Source organism: Malaclemys terrapin, chromosome 2 (genome assembly GCF_027887155.1).
Source record: "Malaclemys terrapin pileata isolate rMalTer1 chromosome 2, rMalTer1.hap1, whole genome shotgun sequence".
Classification (NCBI taxonomy): Eukaryota; Metazoa; Chordata; order Testudines; family Emydidae; genus Malaclemys; species Malaclemys terrapin.
This window is the reverse complement of record NC_071506.1, coordinates 273,066,416-273,088,532: the sequence shown is the minus strand read 5'-3', so window position 1 is coordinate 273,088,532 and position 22,117 is coordinate 273,066,416. Positions and strand designations below refer to the sequence as shown.

The 22,117-nt window shown below is 40.9% G+C and overlaps 1 protein-coding gene across 1 annotated transcript in view; it reads left to right on the top strand.

Annotated features, from left to right (window-relative positions):
- The window catches only part of LOC128833201 (sodium channel protein type 5 subunit alpha-like), a 327,478-nt gene that overhangs the window by 196,345 nt on the left and 109,016 nt on the right, over window positions 1-22,117 (top strand). Inside the window, exon 17 of the mRNA XM_054021226.1 lies at window positions 5,995-6,471. Coding sequence (XP_053877201.1) covers window positions 5,995-6,471 — 477 coding nt within the window. The remainder of the gene's footprint in view (window positions 1-5,994; window positions 6,472-22,117) is intronic.

Genomic DNA, 22,117 nt, shown 5'->3' with positions numbered 1-22,117 from the left:
CCTTCTCCATCCTGTATTCTCATTCTGTTGGATTGTGCCGTGAGTCCATAATGCTGAATTTGTGATATCACGATCATTTCAACAGCAAGAGAGTGAGATGTCACAAGCCTTGGATTATGACTTCGCTGCAGGATAAAGGAGAAACTGGGCTGGGAGAGAATAAGCCTCTTATCCAAGCACAAATAGCTGAAATAATAGAAAAAGGAATATAGAAAATAACTGTGCATGTAAATTGCTTTTTGCAGAAGTGCTCTCTCTTTGTAAATTTTGCCCCAGGGTGAAAATGTACAAAGAACTAGAAAATATACTTCCAATACAAGAAATAATCCTCCGCTGGCAGAGAAATGGACTAGATGACCTTTTATTATACGTTCCTGGTTCTAACTTAGAAAAGCCCCATTCGGAGTTGTTTGTTTGCAGCTTCTTAGATTTCGCTATTGTAAAAAAATAATTATTTCATGGCATTTAGTTTTCTAAAAAATCATACAGATTTTAAAGCAGGAGATTGTAACTTTACAATCTGCCCTGAGTAAGGAGCAGCATGTAGCTACACTACACCAGGAGCAGACCAGACAACAAACTGTGACTAAAAGAGTCCCAATCCCTCTCCAGCGCCCTTTTTGATCTGAGAGCATTTTAGTCTGCTCGTGGAATGTTTTACTCCTCTGCACCTAACTGGCTACTCTAGCTAGCAGATGGGGAGTAGGAGGGTGGTACTGCGCCCTTCCTGTCCCCTTCCCACCCACAGAAGGGAATATCAAATGAGTAGACCTTGGTCTCCTGACCACAGCCAGAGTCACAATCTGAGCAGGCCAAGTATAAAGCCTTACTCCCACTTACTCACCTGCAGTCGAGTAAAGGCTTTGATAATCTAACCCCACATTTTTTTCTTGTTTTGCAGGACAAAGTGAGACAGGTAAAATAAAATTTAACGCACGCCAGACTTTTACCATACTCCTGCTAGAAAACCTGCTTACCTGTCTATCTGGAGATTCCTCTTGCATATGGTGGAATCCTCAGTGACCTCATAGCAGCACTATACTTTTGCTTCTATCCCCCACCCCTTGCAGGAGATGTAATTGGGGTAAATGAGCAATCTGACTAGCTAGCTGCCAGAATAGTCCTATAGGTCTGTGAGCAGCCAGGCATAAATTAGAGCTGCCTTTGCCCTGCTCTAACTTGTGTTCCCAGATTTGATTACCTTAAAAGTAGCTTAAAGACACCTTTGGCACCATCCCCCGTGTCCTGTCCATGGTATGGTATTGCTACCCTTACTCCTGTGTTGCTGCTGGTGATGGCACTGCATTCAGAGCTGGGAACTCAGCCAGCAGTTGCCGCTTTCCGGCCACCCAGCTCTGAAGGCAGCGCAGAAGTAAGTCTGGCAATATAAAACAACAACAACAACCCCCTCCTTTCCCCCCCCCCCCCGGTCCTTCTGAAAATTCACATTAATGATCTTAAATATGTATCCAAATATTTGCTACTAGCCCTTATATAGCGCTTTTCATCCTAGCTTGAGACACTGCAAAGGGAGCTCATTTTCAGAGCGTGGTGCCCAACACTTCCTGAAAATCCGGCCTCTCTGCACAATGTAGCATAAGGTGAAATGATGGGAATAGGTAAATATGGAGTACTTATAAAGCAGTTCACTCTATTTAAACACTGAACAATATACTTCTGAGGCAATCTCTTCATAAAAGAGAGGGAGAATGATATCTGAGGTTTATTTTTTGTGAAAAGCATGAACTGTAAATAGGTCTTTGTGCAAAATGTCAGCTGCATTGCGGAGAAGTAAATGATATTGACTTGATAACCCATGATAAATAATACTAAAAATGAGACCACTTTATGCAGCTGCAGGTGTGTTTGTATACATTTATGCAGCAATGGAAAAGACCCAGAAAAGCAATAATGAATAGACTAACAGCAAACTGAGTTTATTTCAGCTAATGACAGTAGTAGTCAATCAGTAATAAATCATGATCATCCGCAATTTGTCATGTTCCATGCCAAAAGGGAAGTTGATGTTGGACCTCATTCCTTACTGTGTTCCTTGTGTAGTCATTTACACATACAAAGTGGGTGTGAAGGGCTACTAAAATCAGAATGTTTTACACCCACTGTGCACAGGTGCAAGTGGCTGAAAAATGTATAAGACAGCAGGAAATCAAGCCTCCAAGATTTAAAAAGCAGTAACTTGAGGAAGATTGATATTGATTCCAGTTCATCCTTAGGATGCATCCAGCAGATCTTTGAGATTGTGCTGTTTAGAGATCTTCTTACCACAGTGATGGGTAGCTCTGTCTTTAGCCACTGTGTCCTAGGACCTACATAATGACTCTCTTGGTAGCTTGCTCACCATTATATTTTCTATTTCTATGTATATGTGTCCAGATCAATGTACAGCTGATATACAATACATCTAGTTGCTTGGTTTTTAATTACCTGATAGGCTACATCTCTTTGAATACCTCCAACTGAGCACAAGAGACAGAGAACTCTACCATTTTAAATGTTGAGTATGACAAAGGAGAACCACACAAATTATTTGTCTAGCATTCTGAACTGAACATGAGTTTACACAATCCAAAAGCTGACTAGCTACCAAACAATTAGCTTTAATTTCACTTTACTTTGTAGCTTGTTCACACATGTCTTTTAGGTTTCAAGAAAGATAAATATAATTCTTAATGGACATGGGGCATCTGCATTAATGCCAAATGCATTCACTCTAAATACATTGTGATTACAGTGAGTACTTTGTGAATTAATAATTACAGGACACTTCAGATAAAGTATTACCAGTGTAATTAAGGCCATGCTAGTTTGCAAAATTCCAGCCCATACATTTTGAGTAATTAAAAAGAGAAAGAGAAACTTCTAGCTATCTGAAAAGTTTTGTGCCAACATGAGCACATTTTTGTATTATTTAATGTATACTAATAAAAATCTCAATTAAAAGTTAATCGGAAAGGAGGAGCTGACTTGTTTTTTGTACAGACCTAAACTGTAGCAGTGTACAAGAATAAACTTCCGTCACAAAAGTCCACTGCACTGGAAAAGGCATTGAAAACTGGCTATGCTGAAAACTCCATGTGAGTTCCAAGGCCCTAGCTGGGGTTGTCAACCCTCCAGGATTGTCCTGGAGTCTCCAGGAAATAAAGATTAATCTTTAATTAAAGATTATGTCATGTGATGAAATCTCCAGGAATTTGTCCAACCGAAGTTGGCAACCATAACCCTAGCATATATTTCATTCGTTGGTTAGCTGTTTAGGTAGCAATCAAGGGGATACCAGACTGTTTCTTAACATTTTATTTTGGATAAATGTCTTTTAACTTTAGATTTAGTCACAGCAACGGTCACAGTAGCAGAGCTAACTGCATCTCTGCCTGTTTTCTGAGTGCATCCACTTTAGGTGTTCAGCCTCTAGTCCTTACCTGTCTGGGGTGGAATCATGTGATTCTTCCACTCTTAGGCTTTGTCTACACTACATCATTTACAGTGGTGCAGCTGCACCGATGCAATTTGCGCTAGTGAAGACGCTCTAAGCCAACTGGAAAGAGCTCTCCTGTTGGCTTAATAACGTCTGCCTCTGCAAGAGGCGGTAGCTATGTTGGTGGGAGAAGCTCTCCTGCCTACATGGCATTGTCCACACCGGCACATAGGTCTGTATAACTTATGTCGCTTAGGGATGTGGATTATTCACACCCCTGAGCAACATAAGTTATACCGAAGTAATTTGTAATGTAGACATAGCCTTAGGCCAATGACCCAAGAACGCTGCCCCATGTTGAACCAGCCACTTATCACCCTGCAGGTACAACTGAGTTTTAGGCACCTACTTTTTTCCCCTTGAGGCACTTGCAACCAACTGCCTCTTTAAAATAAAATGGTTTTATTTAGTGGTTGGAACAAAGCATTAGAGAAAAAAGGAGTTTAAAATCAAAAACAACTGAGACGCATTTAATTTAATCTTACGCTTCACTACAAACTAAATTAGATAGAGCTGAAGTTACAAGAACAGAATAGAACAAATTAATATTCTCCTAGTCAGCCCAGATCTTCCTGTGTGTATGTGGGAGTTTCAGTCTGGCTCTCTCCCTGTTCAAATTGTTTTTCTCTGGTCAGCAGGAGCATCCGTTAGGGCCTATCCAGGAGGATGTCCCATGACAGCTGCTCCACTGTTTGGCCAATTATACCCATTCAGTCCCAATGGGTTTAAATCATGGGCCTAATGGCTGTATCTCTCCTGTGGCTGAGCGTGTAGGAACTGTCTGATCCCCTTTATTAGTCTAACACACCATCTTAGAAGTCAATTGCATTTTGGTTACAGACCAAAATAGGCATTTAATGCAGCCACTTATGGCCCTATATTGTCACAGTTACGTACCTAGCATCAGAAGAAAGGACTTGTAAGTAATAGAAATTCAGATTCTCTGACTAACTGTTTTGAAGGTGACTCAAACTTTGAAAAGTTGCCCAACCTTTAGGCATCTTGGGCCTGATTTTCAGAGGTGCTGAGCAGGGCAGCTCCCAGTAATGGCAGCTGCATTGTGAATGCTCAGCACCTCTGAGATTCAGGCCTAAGGTGTTTCAGTCAGACACCCAAAACCACAAGCAGCCCAAATCAGAGGCCACTTTAGAAAGTGTTGAACTTGGTATCTTATGATGTTATGGATCTGTAGGGTTGTTAGTTTGGTGCTTAGCCTGTGTCGATTGCATATCAAATGTTTCTCAAATGTTAAAGTTTTTATCACCATCTAATTTGCACTATATTCTGTATTTTAAATGTAGAGCTATAGCACATGATGAATGAACTTTAGATTAGGTTCGGCCTTTTCCACCCTTAAAGTCCTAAGTGAAGTGAGAGCATCCCAAATGCATGACCAGTGTATATTTGCTTCTACTACATGGCATCAGAAATCCTTAAAAGTAACGGAAAGTGTACTTATTTCAGTCTAAAACCGTTAAAACCAATGCAGAGACTTGAAAGTGTTTCCAAATTTATTGCCATCACTAAGTGCCATGAACATTTATGTCACTCAAGTATCAGAGGGGTAGCCATGTTAGTCTGGATCTGTAAAAGCAGCAAAGAGTCCTGTGGCACCTTATAGACTAACAGACGTATTGGAGCATGAGCTTTCGTGGGTGAATACGCACTTCGTCGGATGCTTGTCATGCTTGACAACATGACTAGTATTCCAGCTTTAAGAAGGAGACTAAGTGCACGGCTAAATGGTTTCTGGTAAGAAGCTACTTAGCTGTAATAGAATACTGTAAGAAAAATGCTTCCAGGGTTTCCTTGATTTCTATTCAGCTTTACATTGTTATTTATATTTATATGGGTGAATACCCACTTCGTCGGATGCATGTTATGCATCCGACGAAGTGGGTATTCACCCATGAAAGCTTATGCTCCAATACGTGTTAGTCTATAAGGTGCCACAGAACTCTTTGCTGCATTTATGTCACTGTATACTATGAAATATAAATAACAATGTAAAGCTGAATAGAAATCAAGGAAGCCCTGGAAGCATTTTTCTTACGGTATTCTATTACAGCTAAGTAGCTTCTTACCAGAAACCATTTAGCCGTGCACTTAGTCTCCTTCTTAAAGCTGGAATACTAGTCATGTTGTCAAGCATATTCTATAGTAATACTTGAGGATATTTTCAACTATGTCTCTATATGAAAATTATCCCTCTCTTTTGTTTTTGAGTTTTGTTTTCTGCTTTTAAACTTTTTGGAGGATCAGGACATGTTACTGTCTATGCTGAACTTTTGTTCCTGAAAAATATTTTTTTTGAAAAGTCTATGGGCTTCTGATTCTCTTCTTACATTGCATTGTAAATCAGGAGGAACTCCATGGATGTGAATGGAGTTTCATTGCTGTAAGTGAGATCAGAATGAAACCCTATAGTTTCCAAGCCTAAGTGTTAAGTTTCAAAATGATAGTACCATTGATTTTCTTTTGACTCTAATTAATTTCAGGTGCTCAACCTGTTCCTTGCCTTGCTACTGAGTTCTTTTTGTGCTGACAACCTTTCAGCACCGGATGAAGATGGAGAGATGAACAATCTACAGCTCGCTTTTGCTCGGATCAACAGGGGGCTTCAGTATGTGAAAAATACAACATGGGATTTCTGTTGTAATTTACTTAGGCATCCGAAGACGACAGCTGAAAAGAAGGCAATGATTAAACTTGCTGCCCAGAACACAGGTGTCCTTCACAACTATGTGAATAGCCATACCACTGCAGAGATTGGTAAAGATGTGGAGAACCACAAAGAGAACCATGTTGACGATGGGACTGACAAAAATGGGCAGAAACTCCCAGTGATTAGTGACAATGATGATTTTCTGACCAACCCTGACCTGTCCATCTGTGTTCCCATTGCTGTGGGGGAGTCTGATATTGAAGATCAAGAAGATGATGAGGAGCAGAGCACATTCACAGAAATGGAACAGGTAGGGAGCCAAAATGTTTGTTTTATAGCAGTAATTTATTGAGAGGACATCCATTTCCACGTCCAACTCTACATCCATGGCTCATAATGCAAACATTTAAGACCAAATCCTGCTTTGGATATGTACTTGCCACTCTCATTAACTTCAGTAGAAGTTACATGTGCATATCCAAGGGCAAAATTCAGCCTTTAACAAAGGGACGTCTCCTATCATTGTATGCTTTCGCTATGTGTAATGAATTATATTAACAAGAGTAACTAAATTCCCTCCCACATCCAGCCCCAGTTCTCCTTTAGTTCAAATCACAAGAGAGGGCCCTTAGGTTCTCTGACAATTTAAAATGAAAGGTTCCATACATCAGGAGGGGAAAGTGGCTTGATTTGGTTTATGTAGCAGAACTTCAGCCCCAAGTAGTTCTGTTTAAAGGATCTGAACCATGCAAATGGGGGGAGGGATAGCTCAGTGGTTTGAGCATTGGCCTGCTAAACCCAGGGTTGTGAGTTCAATCCTTGAGGGAGCCACTCTGGGGCAAAATCAGTACTTGGTCCTGCTAGTGAAGGCAGGGGGCTAGACTTGATGACCTTTCAAGGTCCCTTCCAGTTCTAGGAGATGGGATATCTCCATTAATTTAAATTTGAATGCTGATGTGACCATGTGTAGGAGCACGTAGTGGCTGATTTAGGAAGCATGTTTTCGAGAAAGGCAAAAAAACAAGTTAGTAACATGCCTTAGTTTGACACTGTAAACGTACTTATTCTACAGAGATCTCAATAGAGCTGGTTGGAAAATTCTGAATGTTTTGAAATTTTGATTAAAAACAGAGAAAAATAATTCACAACAAATCTTCTTACCCCCCTTTTTGAACCATTCTACCTCTCCATTTCACGGATCAGAGTTAATCAGAGTGCAACCAAAGCCATTAGTTCTGATCCAGCACCCATTGAGGTAAATGGAAACCCATGGACTTCAGTGGTCCCTTTGCATCAAGATGAAGTTCTTTTGGGTCTCAGAGATGTAAGGAAGAATGTTCAAATACTAGCACTATTCTTAGGGATGTGTTATGTGAAGAAAATATAACCAAATAACCATGTAGAGAGTCACAAATAGATAAATGTTAACCTCTAATGCTTCACTATGGGAAAGCTTATTACACGCTGTCACCAGCCAGTATTGCCATATTGATTGATGAACTGATAAAAGAGAAGATGGAGAACTAGAACTCTAAATGTTATCAAGCCATGTCATCCAAATAGACACCAGGATGATGAAATATGCAGTCAGAAAATATTTGGAAATATCTGTAAAGGGTTGTTTTTCTTTATTTAAGGGATGTGTATTAAAATCTTCAGTTTCAGTGAAGGTGGCATGGAAAGTAAAGTAAATTAAATCTAAACCTGAGTGTGACTATTTGTTGTTTTGGCTTTGTGCATTTTGGCTGTATTCTTAACAGTAGGTGCGTTGTTTAAGCTCTGATAGGTCCTGTCAGTTGCGCCCTAGTTGTAGCTAAAAGAAGGCAAGTAAGCACACATAAAACAAATGTGTGATAGTTGCTAAATAGAATGATTGCTACTGACAATGTTTGTATTCTCTTTGAAATCTCTTCCCCCTCCCCCATAATAGTTGAATACGGGCAGAGTACCTTGTAAAGTAAACCCTAAATACAGTGGCTTAGAGTATGGTGGCTTTGTTATTATTCTTTAATCTGACATTACTGATTGGCTGAAATTCATATTATTTTTCTGGAGATAGAATCTATTTCTAGCTGAGATTTGAAAAAAAAGTTTCTTGTCTTTGTACATCAGTTCAAGACGGGGGTTTGTAGTACATCGTTAAATACTCTTGTTTTCTCATCAGATGAACAAAAAAGCATATGTTCATTGACCCTTCACCTAGAAATATATCTAGTACTATATGCCATGCTTTTCAAGCTAATAAATAATAGTGGGTATAGTCACAACTTAAAATATAGTCTCTTCTCATTGGAGCTTGCTGAAGTTTCACAACAGGATCTGAGGAAAAAGTACAAAAACATTAATTTCCAGTATAGTAAGACTGCACTGCATTTTTACACATTCATGTAGTTATTGACCTCTCTCGTATAGGTAGGTACTAGCTCATTTCATGTTATTGTAGCAAGAAAATGTAGAATCAGAATTTTACTGATACGTATTAGAGCTGGTTGGAAAATGGAATTTCCATCCTGCAGGAAATTTTACTACATGCCCAAAAGCCAGAATACCAGAATCGAGGAAGAAGGCCATTTTGGTTAAAAAACAAAAAAAAAAAGTGACCTGCTTTAGAGGGGACCTTACAGCAGCTATAAGATAGATAGATAGATATAAAATAAAAAAGAAAGGAGAAGTTGATAGTAATGAATATAAATCAGAAGTTAGGAATTGCAGAAAATTGATAAGGGAACCCAAGGGACTCAAGGAGAAATCTATGACTAGTTGAATTAAGGACAATAAAAAGGAGTTTTTTAAATGTATTGGGAACAAAAAGTATCCTGACAATGGTATTGGTCCATTACTAGATAGAAATGGTAGAATTATCAGTAATAATGCAGAAAAGGCAGAAATGTTCAATAAATATTTCTGTTATGTATTTGTGGGAAAATAGATGATATAGTCTCGTCAAATGGCAATGATAACAGTCTTTGCATTCCACTAGTATCTCTAGAGAACATTAAACAGAAACTACTACTGTTAGACATTTTTAAATCAGTAGGTCCCAATAACTTGCATCCAAGAATTTTAAACAAGCTGGCTGAGGAGCTCACTGGACCATTAATGTTAATTTTCAGTTAGTTTGGGAGCACTGAGGAAGTTCCAGAAGAGTGGAAGAAAGCCAATGTACTAATTTTTTTAAAGGGTAACTGAAATGACCTTGGTAACTATAGGCCTGTCAGCCTGACATTGATCCTGGGAAAGATAATGGAGCAGCTGATATGGGACCCAATTAATAAAGAATTAAAGGGGGGTAATGTAATTAATGCTAATCAACATGGGTTTATGGAAAATAGATCCTGTCAAACTAACTTGATATCTTTTTTTTTATGAGATTACAAGTTTGGTTGATAAAGATAAAAGTATTGCCATAATATACTTAGACTTCTGTAAACTAGAACAATATACATTTAACATGGCACACATTAAATGGGTAAAAACTGGCTAACTGATAGGTTTCAATATAACTGAAAAGGCAGAATTGTTATTAAGCAGGTGTGTTTCTAGTGTGGTCCCTCAAGAATTGGTTCTTGGCCCTATGCTATTTAATATTTTTATCAGTGTGCTTGAAGATAACTTAAATAATTACTGATAAAGTTTACAGATGACACACAAATTGGTGGAGTGGTAAATAATGAAGAGGACAGGTCATTGATACAGAGCAGAGATTCAACATAACTCATCGCTTCATACGCTGGGTGCAAGCAAACTATGAGTTCTAATATGGCTAAATGTATACATGTGGGAACAAAGAATATAGGCCATACTTACACAGTGGGGGACTTTAGCCTAGGAAGTAATGACTCTGAAAAAGATTTGAGGGTTGTGGTGGATAATCTGCTGAACGTGAGCTCCCAGTGTGATACTGTGGCCAAAAGAAGTAATGTGATTAAATAAACAGGAGAATCTCGACTAGGAGTAGAGAGGTTATACAGGAGTGATAGACTCAAGGAGTTCAGTCTATTTAGCTTAACAAAGATAAGGTTAAAGGGTGACTTTGTTAGACTACAAGTATCTACCCAGGGAACAAATATATAATAATGGGCTTTTCAATCTAGCAGAGAAAGGTATAACACAATCCAATGGCTGGAAGTTGAAGCTAAACAAATTCAGATTGGGGGAAAAAAACACAATTTTTTAACAGTGAGGGTAATTAACCATTGGAACAATTTATCAAGACGTGTGGTGGATTCTGAATCACTGATCATTTTTAAATCAAAACTGGATGTTTTTCTAAAAGATCTGCTTTAGGAATAGAGGGAAGGTCTCTGGCCTGTGTTATACAGGAGGTCAGACTAGATGATTACAATGGTCCCTTCTGGCCTTGGAATCTATTAATCCATGACACATTTTGTTTTGATAATGTTAAAATGTTTCATGTCAAAGCATTATAATATTATATATGATATATTATATTAAATATGTATATAACAACAATAATATATAAAAGTCTAAGCAAAACAAGAAAGTCAAAATACTCTATTTTGAAATATTCTATTTTGATTTCAAACTGTTTCAGATTTTTTCAGATAAAAATTTCAATGAAATTGGCACATTGCTGGAAAACATTTTGATTTTGACAAAATGATCTTTTCCAATGGAAAACTGTTCCTTCTATATTTTGTTGACCACTCTAATACTTATATTCTGTAATGGTATACCAAGTGTTTATATAATTCCTCAATGATCTGATGTTGTTCAGAGGTTTGCATAGATTCATAGTATACAGATAGGTTGACAGTTTTGCTACCTGAAGTGTAATTCAAATTATTTTTCAAGACTAGTGTCCACATTACAATAAACGGGATTGGAAGAAGTCAGGAAAGAAATTACTTAACTTTCTCTACAATAGATACACTGCTTTGAGTCATGATAGAATAGGTAACTACTCTTCTCCTTTGTAAAGTCTAGTAACATAAAAGAAAAGAGCTCAACAGTAGAACTGTAGATAACTATCTGTGTTTATTTGGTAATCTTTCCATTTGATTTTGCTAATTTGGGGCAAAATTCTCATGAGTCCAGAGAGCCACCATGAAGCCTAGGCACTGCGTAAGCCCTAAATTTCACTGTTGGTCAAGGATAAAATTCTGGCATTTCCTGCTAGGGTGACTAGCTGTCCCGATTTTATAGGGACAGTCCTGATTTTGGGGTCCTTTTCTTATATAGGCTCCTATTACCCCCTACCTCCTGTTCCAATTTTTCACATTTGCTGTCTGGTCACCCTATTTCCTCCCTGTGAACATAATTTTTTTATTGGAAAAAAATCAAACTCTACCTTAGGACAATATGCAAAAATATTTACATATTTCCTGTTATCCCAATTTTTTTTAAAATTTTTCCAGAAAAATTGTGCAAGTTTGTGGAAAAATGAGCTTTTGATGATGATTTGGCAGGTTTTTGGGATGTCATAGAATCATAGACTATTAGGGTTGGAAGAGACCTCAGGAGGTCATCTAGTCCAACCCCCTGCTCAAATCAGGACCAACACCAACTAAATCATCCCAGCCAGGGCTTTGTCAAGCCAGGCCTTAAAACCTCTAAGGATGGCAATTCTACGACCTCCCTAGTCGCCCACTCCAGTGCTTTACCACCCTCCTAGTGAAATAGTTTTTCCTACTAGCCAACCTAGACCTCCCCCTCTACAACTTGAGACCATTGCTCCTTGATCTCTCATCTGCCACCACTGAGAACAACCTAGCTCCATCCTTTTTGGAACCACTTTTCAAGTAGTTGAAGGCTGCTATCAAATCTCCCCTCACTCTTCTCTTCTGCAGACTAAATAAGCCCAGTTCCCTCAGCCTCTCCTCATAAGGCATGTGCCCCAACCCCCTAATCATTTTCATTGCCCTCTGCTGCACTCTCTCCAATTTATCCACATTCTTTCTGTAGTGGGGGGCCCAAAACTGGACGCAGTACTCCAGGTGTGGCCTCACCATTGTCGAATAGAGGAGAATAATCACTTCTCTTGATCTGCTGGCAACGTTCCTACTAATGCAGCCCAATATGCCATTAGCCTTCTTGGCAACAAGGGCACACTGTTGACTCATATCCAGCTTCTCGTCCACTGTAATCCCCAGGTCCTTTTCTGCAGAACTGTCGCTTAGCCAGTCGGTCCCCAGCCTGTAGCAGTGCATGGGATTCTTCTGTCCTAAGCGCAGGACTCTTCACTTGTCCTTGTTAAACCTCATCAGATTTCTTTTGGCCCAATCTTCCAATTTGTCTAGGTCACTCTGGACCCTATCCCTACCCTTCAGCATATCTACCTCTCCCCCCAGCTTGGTCTCATCTGCAAACTTGCTGAAGGTGCAATCCATCCCATCATTCAGATCATTAATGAAGATGTTGAACAAAACCGGCCCCAGGACCGACCCCTGGGACACCCCACTTGATACTGGCAGCCAACTAGATACCGAGCCGTTGATCACTACCCGTTGAGCCCGACAATCTAGACAGCTTTCTATCCCCCCTACAGTCCATTCATCCAATCCATACTTCTTTAAGTTGCTGGCAAGAATACTGTGAGAGACTGTATCAAAAGCTTTGCAAAGGCAAGGTGTATCATGTCCACTGCTTTCCACAGAGCCAGTTATCTCATCATAGAAGGCAATCAGGTTGGTCAGGCATGATTTGCCCTTGGTGAATCCATGTTGAGTGTTCCTGATTACCTTCCACTCCTCCAAGTGCTTCAAAATGGATTCCTTGAGGACCTGCTCCATGATTTTTCCAGAGACTGAGGTGAGGCTGACTGGTCTGTAGTTCCCTGGATTCTCCTTCTTTCCTTTTTTAGAGATGGGCACTGTATTTGCCTTTTTCCAATCATCTGGGACCTCCCCCCCCCCATCACCACGAGTTTTCAGAGATAATGGCCAATGGATCTGCAATCACATCAGCCAACTCCCTCAGCACCTTTGGATGCATTGCATTCGGCCCCATGGACTTGTGTATGTCCAGCTTTTCTAAATAGTCCTTAACCTGTTCTTTCACCACTGAGGGCTGCTCACCTCCTCCCCATACTGTGCTGCCCACTGCAATAGTCTGGGAGCTGACCTTGTCTGTGAAGACGGAGGCAGAAAAAGCATTGAGTACTTCAGATTTCTCCACATCCTCTGTCACTAAGTTGCCTCCCCCATTCAATAAGGGTCCCACACATTCCCTGACCTTCTTCTTATTGCTAGCATACTTGTAGAAACCCTTCTTGTTACCCTTCACATCCTTTGCTAGCTGCAACTCCAATTGTGCTTTGGCCTTCCTGATTACACCCCTTCATGCTTGAGCAATATTTTTATACTCCTCCCTAGTCTTCTGTCCAAGTTTTCACTTCTTGTAAGCTTCCTTTTTGTGTTTAAGCTCACCAAAAATGTCTCGGTTAATCCAAGCTGGTCGCCTGCCATATTTGCTATTCTTTCTGCACATCAGGATGGTTTGTTCCTGTGGCCTCAATAAGGCTTCTTTAAAATACAGCCAGCAATCCTGGACTCCTTTCCCCCTCATATTAGCCTCCCAGGGGATTCTGCCCATCATTTCCCTGTGGAAGTTAAAGTCTGCTTTTCTGAAGTCCAGGGTCCGTATTCTCCTGCTCTCCTTTTTTCCTTTTGTCAGAATCCTGAACTCGACCATCTCATGGTCACTGCTGCCCAGGTTGCCACACACTTCTACTTCCCCTACCAATTCTTCCCTGTTTGTGAGCAGCAGGTCAAGAGGAGCACGGCCCCTAGTTGGTTCCTAGGGTTGAGTGTCTTTGGGTTAAGTTTAGAGGTGAGAGCAACAAGGGTGATGGCGTGGTGGGCTACTTCCTCTAGCATTTGCACCAGGAAGTTGTCCCCAACACTCTCCAAAAATTTCCTGGATTGTCTGTGCACTGCTGTTTTGCTCTCCCAGCAGATGTCAGGCTGATTGAAGTCCCCCATGAGAACCAGGGCCTGTGATTTGGAAACTTCTGTTAATTGTCCGAAGAACGCCTCGTCCACCTCATCCTCCTGATCTGGTGGTCTATAGCGGACGCCCACCACGACATCACCCTTGTTGCTCTCGCCTCTAAACTTAACCCAAAGACACTCAGCAGGCTTTTCTCCAGTTCGATACTGGAGCTCTGAGCAATCATACTGCTCTCTTACATACAGTGCAACTCCTCCACCTTTTCTCCCCCACCTGCCCTTCCTGAACAGTTTATACCCATCCATGACAGTGCTCCAGTCGTGAGTTACCCCACCCAAGTGTAAATTACCATTTACTTTTATGCAAATAGTGAACAATTGGCGCTAAAACCATTTCATTTTCCACTGACCTAAGTTCTATAGATATAGTACGGATGTTTGACTAGTTTAGATTGGTCTCTGTGGGACAGTTCTTCATCTGGTGTAATTCAGCGTAACTCAATTTACCCCAGCTGTGGCTCTGGTTCTGCAGCTGTAGGAAACACTCACTTCCAAGTTAGAGGAATTCTGTGACTATTTCCTCAAAACACTCATAAATCACTTTTGCACAGGTGTAACTAATGAAATATGGGGCAAGACAGAGGAGAAGCAGGCGCCTTTCTGGTTTTGACAGTGCCTGTTCCAGCCCCGTATGCTGTGTTAACCCACAAAAAATGTCTTGTTCACAACACAGGTTACTGAAGAGGAAATGGTATGAGTTGGAGTTTAGTATTCAAGCCTCATTCACTGGCTTGAGAGTACCAGGCATTATAACTGTGATAACTTGATTTTTCTGACAAACCTATCAGAAGCTGGGAAATAAGCTTCCCCATTCAGGTTGCACTTTTAAAGCTTTGATCATGTTACACTCCCAGATTCTGCACTATTCCATATCCCAACAAATGTCGGTGTTGCCATGATAACGACAGTAAATCGTGCAAAGGGAAACCAAGAGAAATGCAAATGCAATTTACGTGAGTGCATTGAAAGTCCCACAGTTATGGCCAGGGCTGCCGAGAGCGGGTTTGGGCCCCGGTGAAAAAAATTTTTCAGGCCCCCCAGCAAGGGCGGACCAGCTAAACAGGGTCGACGAGGGGGAGGGTGGGGAGCCGGACGCCTGGCCCACTTCTGAACCGCCGGGCCCCGGTAATTTGTACCGGCTTCCCCCCTCTCGTCAGCCCTGGTTATGGCTAAATATCTCTTTGTGTTGAGGGCATTATATACAAACGAAACAAGAGCTCCTTGGGGGAGATTGTTATGCATTCAAATCTATTCTAACTTTTCCCTAACTGTAATCCATTTTTTTATATATTTAAGAATTTTAGAACAGGTGGGGAGAATGATTGTGTGCTTGTGTGTCTGAAGAAGGATGCTTAGAGGAGAAAATGTCTCCCACTTCACTTGAAAGATGCTGGTTGAAGAGGGATTTAGTGGTCACAGTTTGGCAGAGTTGCTAGAACCTTGCTTTATTTTCTCCTGTTAGTAGAATTTATTGTTGTTGCCTGGGAGAGGAGGTAAAGGAAGTGTCTGTATCAGTATTAGTGAATATTCCTGTCTGACATCCGTGACAAGGAAGCCCACGGTTCTGCCCACTCATTGCATCCCGTGGGGCTTCCAACAGTGAAGTAGAGCGTCTGCAGCAGTGTCACTGGAGATGTGCATTAGAGGGGAAAAAAGCAATTTTGATGCATCTCATAAAATGTTGAGTGCAAGAAGAGATTTTTCTCTACGTACAGGAGACATTTAAAATTTCCTCTCTGTGAAGCCAATTGCTACTGTGAATAACCTATTATAGTGTGGAGTGTTTAGAATTTTGACATACTTGTCTTAGAAGTAAACACCTCATTTACTTCTGTGCTTCCCAAGTGCATTGTTAAAAGTATTAACACAGTGGGACAAATCTTGTAGTCCTTTTTCAGGCAAAGTGCCTGTTAAAGACATTGGACCATACTCTGCTCAAGGTACGTTGGTGAAAATCCAGGGTCAGCTGGCATAATTGAGAGGTTAATGACAGTTTGCCTAAATCAGAACTGCAAGATTGGATGCAACATTGCTAGAGAGTAGGTATTTTTGGTGCAATCCAATCCTTCTGTCTTCCAGAGCCTTCACATCAAGGGTGAGTATCAGAATACTCCGCTGGAAAGGACAAAAAGCCACTTTCAAGAAAGCCTTCGCAGTTAAGTAAAACTGCACCCATGTGTTAAGTGTAGCAGCATGAAAGTTCAAATATTACGAAACCCTTCTACAACTGTATTTTCTATTCAAGGCATTAGGAAAAGTTTTAATTTCAATTGGCATTTCTATTATCTCAGCCAATGCTGGCAGCAGCCATCTTGCTGAAAGGTACCAATTTGTGACACTCTCAGTATGAGAACCTGTAATAACCTAGTACACCTGCGACACCTTAATCTCCCTTTTGTAATTGAGATGCACTGACAGTAAAGAAATATGGAAGAGACATGCTTGCAGCCTACGGATATGGCAGAGAAAGAAAACAAAAATCTGCACAGATTCTATAATGGAACAGAAAATGATAAGTAGCACTTAGGTCCAGAAAATTTGGTTGTGTAGGAGATGCCCCCTCCCCATGCAAACTTAATGGAGCTGTCTTTCTGTCATGTATTTTTAGTTGCCAGTCATTGTAGCATTCCCACTCAGTGCTTTAAGAGACAGAGACAAAAAGCCCCACTCCTCATTAATCTAACCCGGGGTAGGCAACCTATGGCATGCGTGCCGAAGACGGCATGCAAGCTGATTTTCAATGGCAGTCACACTGCCCGGGGCCTGGCCACCGGTCCGGGGGACTCTGCATTTTAATTTAATTTTAAATGAAGCTTCTTAAACATTTTAAAAACCTTATTTACTTTACATACAACAATAGTTTAGTTATATATTATAGACTTAGAGAAAGAGACCTAAAAACATTAAAATGTATGACTGGCACGCAAAACCTTAAATTAGAGTGAATAAATGAAGACTCCGCACATCACTTCTGAAAGGTTGCCGAACCCTGGTTTAACCCCATGATGGGAGCCAGAATCACCATAGTAAGTCATCTGTTTATTCTCCCAGATACACTTGGTGTCCGACTGTCCATTGTATGAAAACAAACTAATAATAAAGATTATTCCAGTACCTTTGAGACAGAGAAGTCCAAATACTGATTGTCCTCTGAGGAATAAAAAAGCCTCTCCATAAAGTTAAATTATTTTAATCTACATCTTGTGATGCAGCACAGCAGTGTCACAATGAGTATCTGGTTGCATCCTTTTCAGATTGTCTTTTCAAGCACTAATTTTGGCTCCCTGAAGGATTAAATCATAGAAATCGTTTTCTAAACCTCTGTAAAGTCCTTTCAGAGCCCTAAGAATGAACACCTTAATACATATGACATCAAAACTCGCAGCTCTGAAAGAATGGGAGGAAATCAAGGAGACATTAAATTGTTCCACCATCTTAATCTGCAAAAAGCAGCCATCTCACTAACAAGACCTTATAGGAAATTACCTTAAACTTACCATGTTAAAAAGTTTTAGAAATCAAAATGGGCCTGATCCAAGCCCCTTCAACGGCCCCTTTTGCACCACTCCACATGCTACCTGGGGTGGTTCTTCAACTTTGACCGTACTGCTCTTTCCAGTGGAGAGTGTAGCTTGTCTGAAACAGCATCTGGCTCAGTGTCTCTGCAATATTCTTAGACAGGTGGGCAACCTTTCAGAAGTGATGTGCCGAGTCTTCATTTATTCACGTTTATTAAGGTTTCGCATGCCAGTCATACATTTTAACATTTTTAGAAGGTCTCTTTTTCTAAGTCTATAATATATAACTAAACCAGTGGCCAGGCCCCAGGCAGTGTGAGTGCCACTGAAAATCAGCTCGCGTGCTGCTTCGGCACACTTGCCATAGGTTGCCTACCCCTGCTCTTAGACTACATCTACTCTGCATGCTTCTCTTGGAGGTTTGTAGACTATGTACTCAGACTATGACACCTTAGAACGGGTTGAAGTAGCAGTGTAGATGGTGAGGCATCGCTTAGGTGAGTAGAGTACATAAAAATCGCACCTGAGTTCATCCCTACACAGCTCTCTACTCACCCAGGCGGTGCCTTCCCACCTACACTGCTACTTTCAGCCATGTAGTGTCATACTGCCTCCACACTGCTGGAGCCTTTCCCTGTCAGAGGCAAAGACTCTAGCAGGGGGAAGGCAGCTGGGAAATGGGAAATCCACCCCGCTCACCATTGCTAGAGCCTTTTCCCATCAGAGGGAAAGACTTTGGCAGTGGGGAAAGTCTCTGGCAATCCCCTGCTGCTAGAGCCCTTCTGTGCCACAGTGAAAGATGGAGTGAGTGGAGGCAGGGCCTTGGGGAAGGGGTAGGGCAGGGACGTGGCTTCTGGGAAGGCGCAGGCAGGGGTGTTCAGTTTTGTGCTATTAGAAAGTTGGCAACCCTACAGCAGCCATCAGTGTGAGTTGCAGCTTGTGTACATGTGTTGTAGCTAGCTCACTAAAAATAGCAATGAGGAGACTGTGGCACAGGCTTCAGAGTGGGCTGCACAAGCCTCCCTAACCCCGTAGAGTTCATACTAGCTTTGGCAACCCATGCTGAAGCCTGTGCCCCAGCGTCCTCTCTTCTATTTTTAGTGAGTTCGCTAGAGTACAGCTAGCACGAATACACCACTCGAGGGGCAGATCCCACCCGTGGCTGTAGTGTAGACATACCCTATGTGAAAAGTAGACCAATTTCAGAATCAACTAACAGCAGTCAAGCAAAAAAGTATAGCAGAAACTGAATCGGCTCAATCAATATCAAACATCCATCTGCAGCTCCTGGAAAACAGTCACCTCCTTAGAGGATAAAGCTGACGATGCTGAAAATATAAGCCCCCAATTCAATATATGCTTCCTGTGTCTTCCTGAAGTAGTAGGAAAAGCCCAGAATAAGTAACTTTGTTTGTCAATGGATCCCAATCCTCTGTCTACGTAGTATGCTGGTTGTTTATACCTCAGTGACAGCAGCAGTGCACTAATGTGAGGCTATATGCCAATGGCAAACCCAGTGGACCTGACTGTGATCTCACATTTGTAGTTGCTATTGACAGTGGAGTTACTCCTGATTTACCCTTGTGCAAGTGAGATCAGAATCTGCACTGCAGTGACTAGTATGGAACAGTGTTCTGTAAATGTACCACATGCACCGTTAAAGCTGTGATAAAGTTTTGCCCGGGTCCTGTGCTCTGCAGAAATAACACCTTCTGTATTTTCTTACACAGTGCAATTCCGAGCCAGCAGCACTTGCTCAGCACTTGTTTTTGAAAAATGCCATTATTGGTTTGTTACAATGGAGTGGCTAATTGGGTCAGATGGAATGTGCTTGCCGCCTGCTGTCATGAAGGAGTGCTTTACTCTTCCTTAGACTCCCTTAAAGCAGGCAAAGGTAACTTTAACTTACACCTCCCCTTGTGTTTCAGAATGGGCCAAATCCGACACCCTGCTGTGGCTGCTTTGTGCCACCCTGATTTTGCAAAGACGCTGAAAAGCCAATAGCTTGAGCCGCCTGAGGATTCCTCCTGAATGGGGAGATCCTTACATAGCATCAAGTTGCTGGAGTGCCTGCTAGGCTATCCCATCCCAGGATGTAGTATCTGGGGCAGGGACTGTTGTCTGAGGAAAGGTGGCATTCCTTTGCCCATTCCCCGGGGGTCCTGCACAGTTCCAAAACGGGCCTGATTTTGCTGTCTTCCTAGTTTCTCATCTGTGTAACTGCACTGACTCCAATGGTGTAACATAACACCTGATTTACTCTGGTGTCAGAAACAATCCCATTGAGTCCTATGGGAACCGAGCCTGCTATTGCCAGTATTGTACTGAGTCCACCCAGAATACCAAACCGGTGTAAGTTACACTCATTTTGCACACCCACTGAATACCAAATTGGTCCAGGTGACTCTACTTTGCTACTTACATTCATTTTCTGATCCATGATTCTCCCCTTACACCTGTGGGTAGATCCTACTATCAGTTGCATGAGGGCAACTCCCATTGAAGTCAGTGGGAGTTTCATAGGTCCCCACTATCTAATTTACATTACTGTTTATGACATCAATAGAGCTGGTTGGAAACCAGAATTTCCATTCCACAGAAAATTCTGACATTTTGAAATGTGTTTTCATTTGGAATCAGAACTAAAAGTCAAAAATTCCCATGAGACAAGGTGGGTGAGGTAATGTCTTTTATTGGACCAGCTTCTGCTGAGACAAGCTTTTGCGCTTACACAGAGCCCTTCATCAGGTCTTATAACTATCAAAATGTTTTGTTTTGCTAATGTGAAAACAAAATATAATATAATATATATTAAAATCATATTTAATATAATAAAAAGGTTGAAACAAAATGAATCTCTAATGTCAAAGCAAAACATTTTAACACTATCAAAATGAAATGAGAATGCAGAACATTTCATCAAAATTGATGCATTCCCACAAACCATTTCAATTTTGATGAAAAACTGTTACATCAAAAGAGTTTGGACCAGCTCTAGTCATCAGCTTTGAATCTAAATGTAAAGGGGCACAAGTTAATATAACTTACCTGCTGAGGAAAAATGCCTGGAAAAATAAGTGCAAGCAAATTAGTATGTCCTAGGGGAATAATTTGAACTTCATTGGCAAATATTAAACAACAAAATCTTTACATTTGTTTTCACCTTCACATATGGGTAGGCATTTAGATTTGTTACATCAGTTTCATCAAGACACAGCAGACAGGACGAGAAGACTTGCTGTCAGTCTCTTCACTGATGTGATTAGAGCAGTCACACTGCTAACAAAGGTTTTAGGGTGCTCATTTAGTATAAGATGCCTGGAAATCTATTTCTCCGTAGCACAATGCCTAAGGTCCATGAAACACTGAAGGGCAATTAAAAAAAAAAAAAAAAAAAAAGTCTGGCACCGAAAGAACTGATATCAAGCATAGCTGACTTGACAACATGCATTTGGACAAGTGCTCAGACCATGGACAACATGTCAGTCACGGTCTACTGGGTGCCATTTCCTAGTATCCATATCCTCTCCACCCCCCCAGCAAAATGCTGCCCCAAAATGAGCATTTCTCAGTTTCTCCCTTTGGTAAAGAACACACTGCCACTCAACATTTTTGGTCCAGTTTCAAAATGACTTACTTCCCAGGCCCAGAGATATGTGTGTGTGTGTATGCTTGAGAGAGAGAGTTTGAAATTGTCATGTCTGATAATAAATCCAAAATATCTAAATTGAAAGTAATGGCAACTAAAAGCCAGTCAGATGTTTTGTCATTTTTGGATGTAATAGCACGAGGCATTCTTGATGATGGCAGAAATATTAAGCCTTAACTGACTGAAAAAGTCTGTGGTTATTTCAATCACTCTCTTAAAGCACATTGTATTTCTAGGTGAACTTTAGAAGTACAACAATCTTCCAGAATTGAAACTTACATTGGAGGAGCCCATTTGTTTGAATTGCCCATATTATATTGTGGAGAGATCCCAATTACCAAAAGAAATATAAAGTGTCTAGTGATTAAACATCAGGATGCAATTTAGCAAAAGGTATTAGTTTGAACTCTGAACAATGAACACTTATGAAACACTTTTGCTGCCTATTTAAGCCTTTTGAATTGATAACAGGAGAAATTAACTTTGTCAGTGCATCCCTTTGCCAAGTTCTCCTACTTAGACTAATTTTAAAACTGAACTCTTAGAAGAATGAAACTATTTGATTGTGGACAATGTGCTGCTGGGTGTGGAAAATGATCTTAGACCAACTAAGACTGAGCGATTAGAATTAATGCTCTCTACTTTTCCAGGCCACAGTTCAAACTCTTTAAATGTTCTGGATTAATCTGAGATAGAGCATTGCAAAAGTGTTCTATTTACTTTCCTGAGGGAAGGCATTTGGCAAAGGATCCATATCTTGTGCAGAGACTAGGAAGTTAGTTCAGCTGTGGCTGGGATGATAGGTACCCTCAGGGGTTT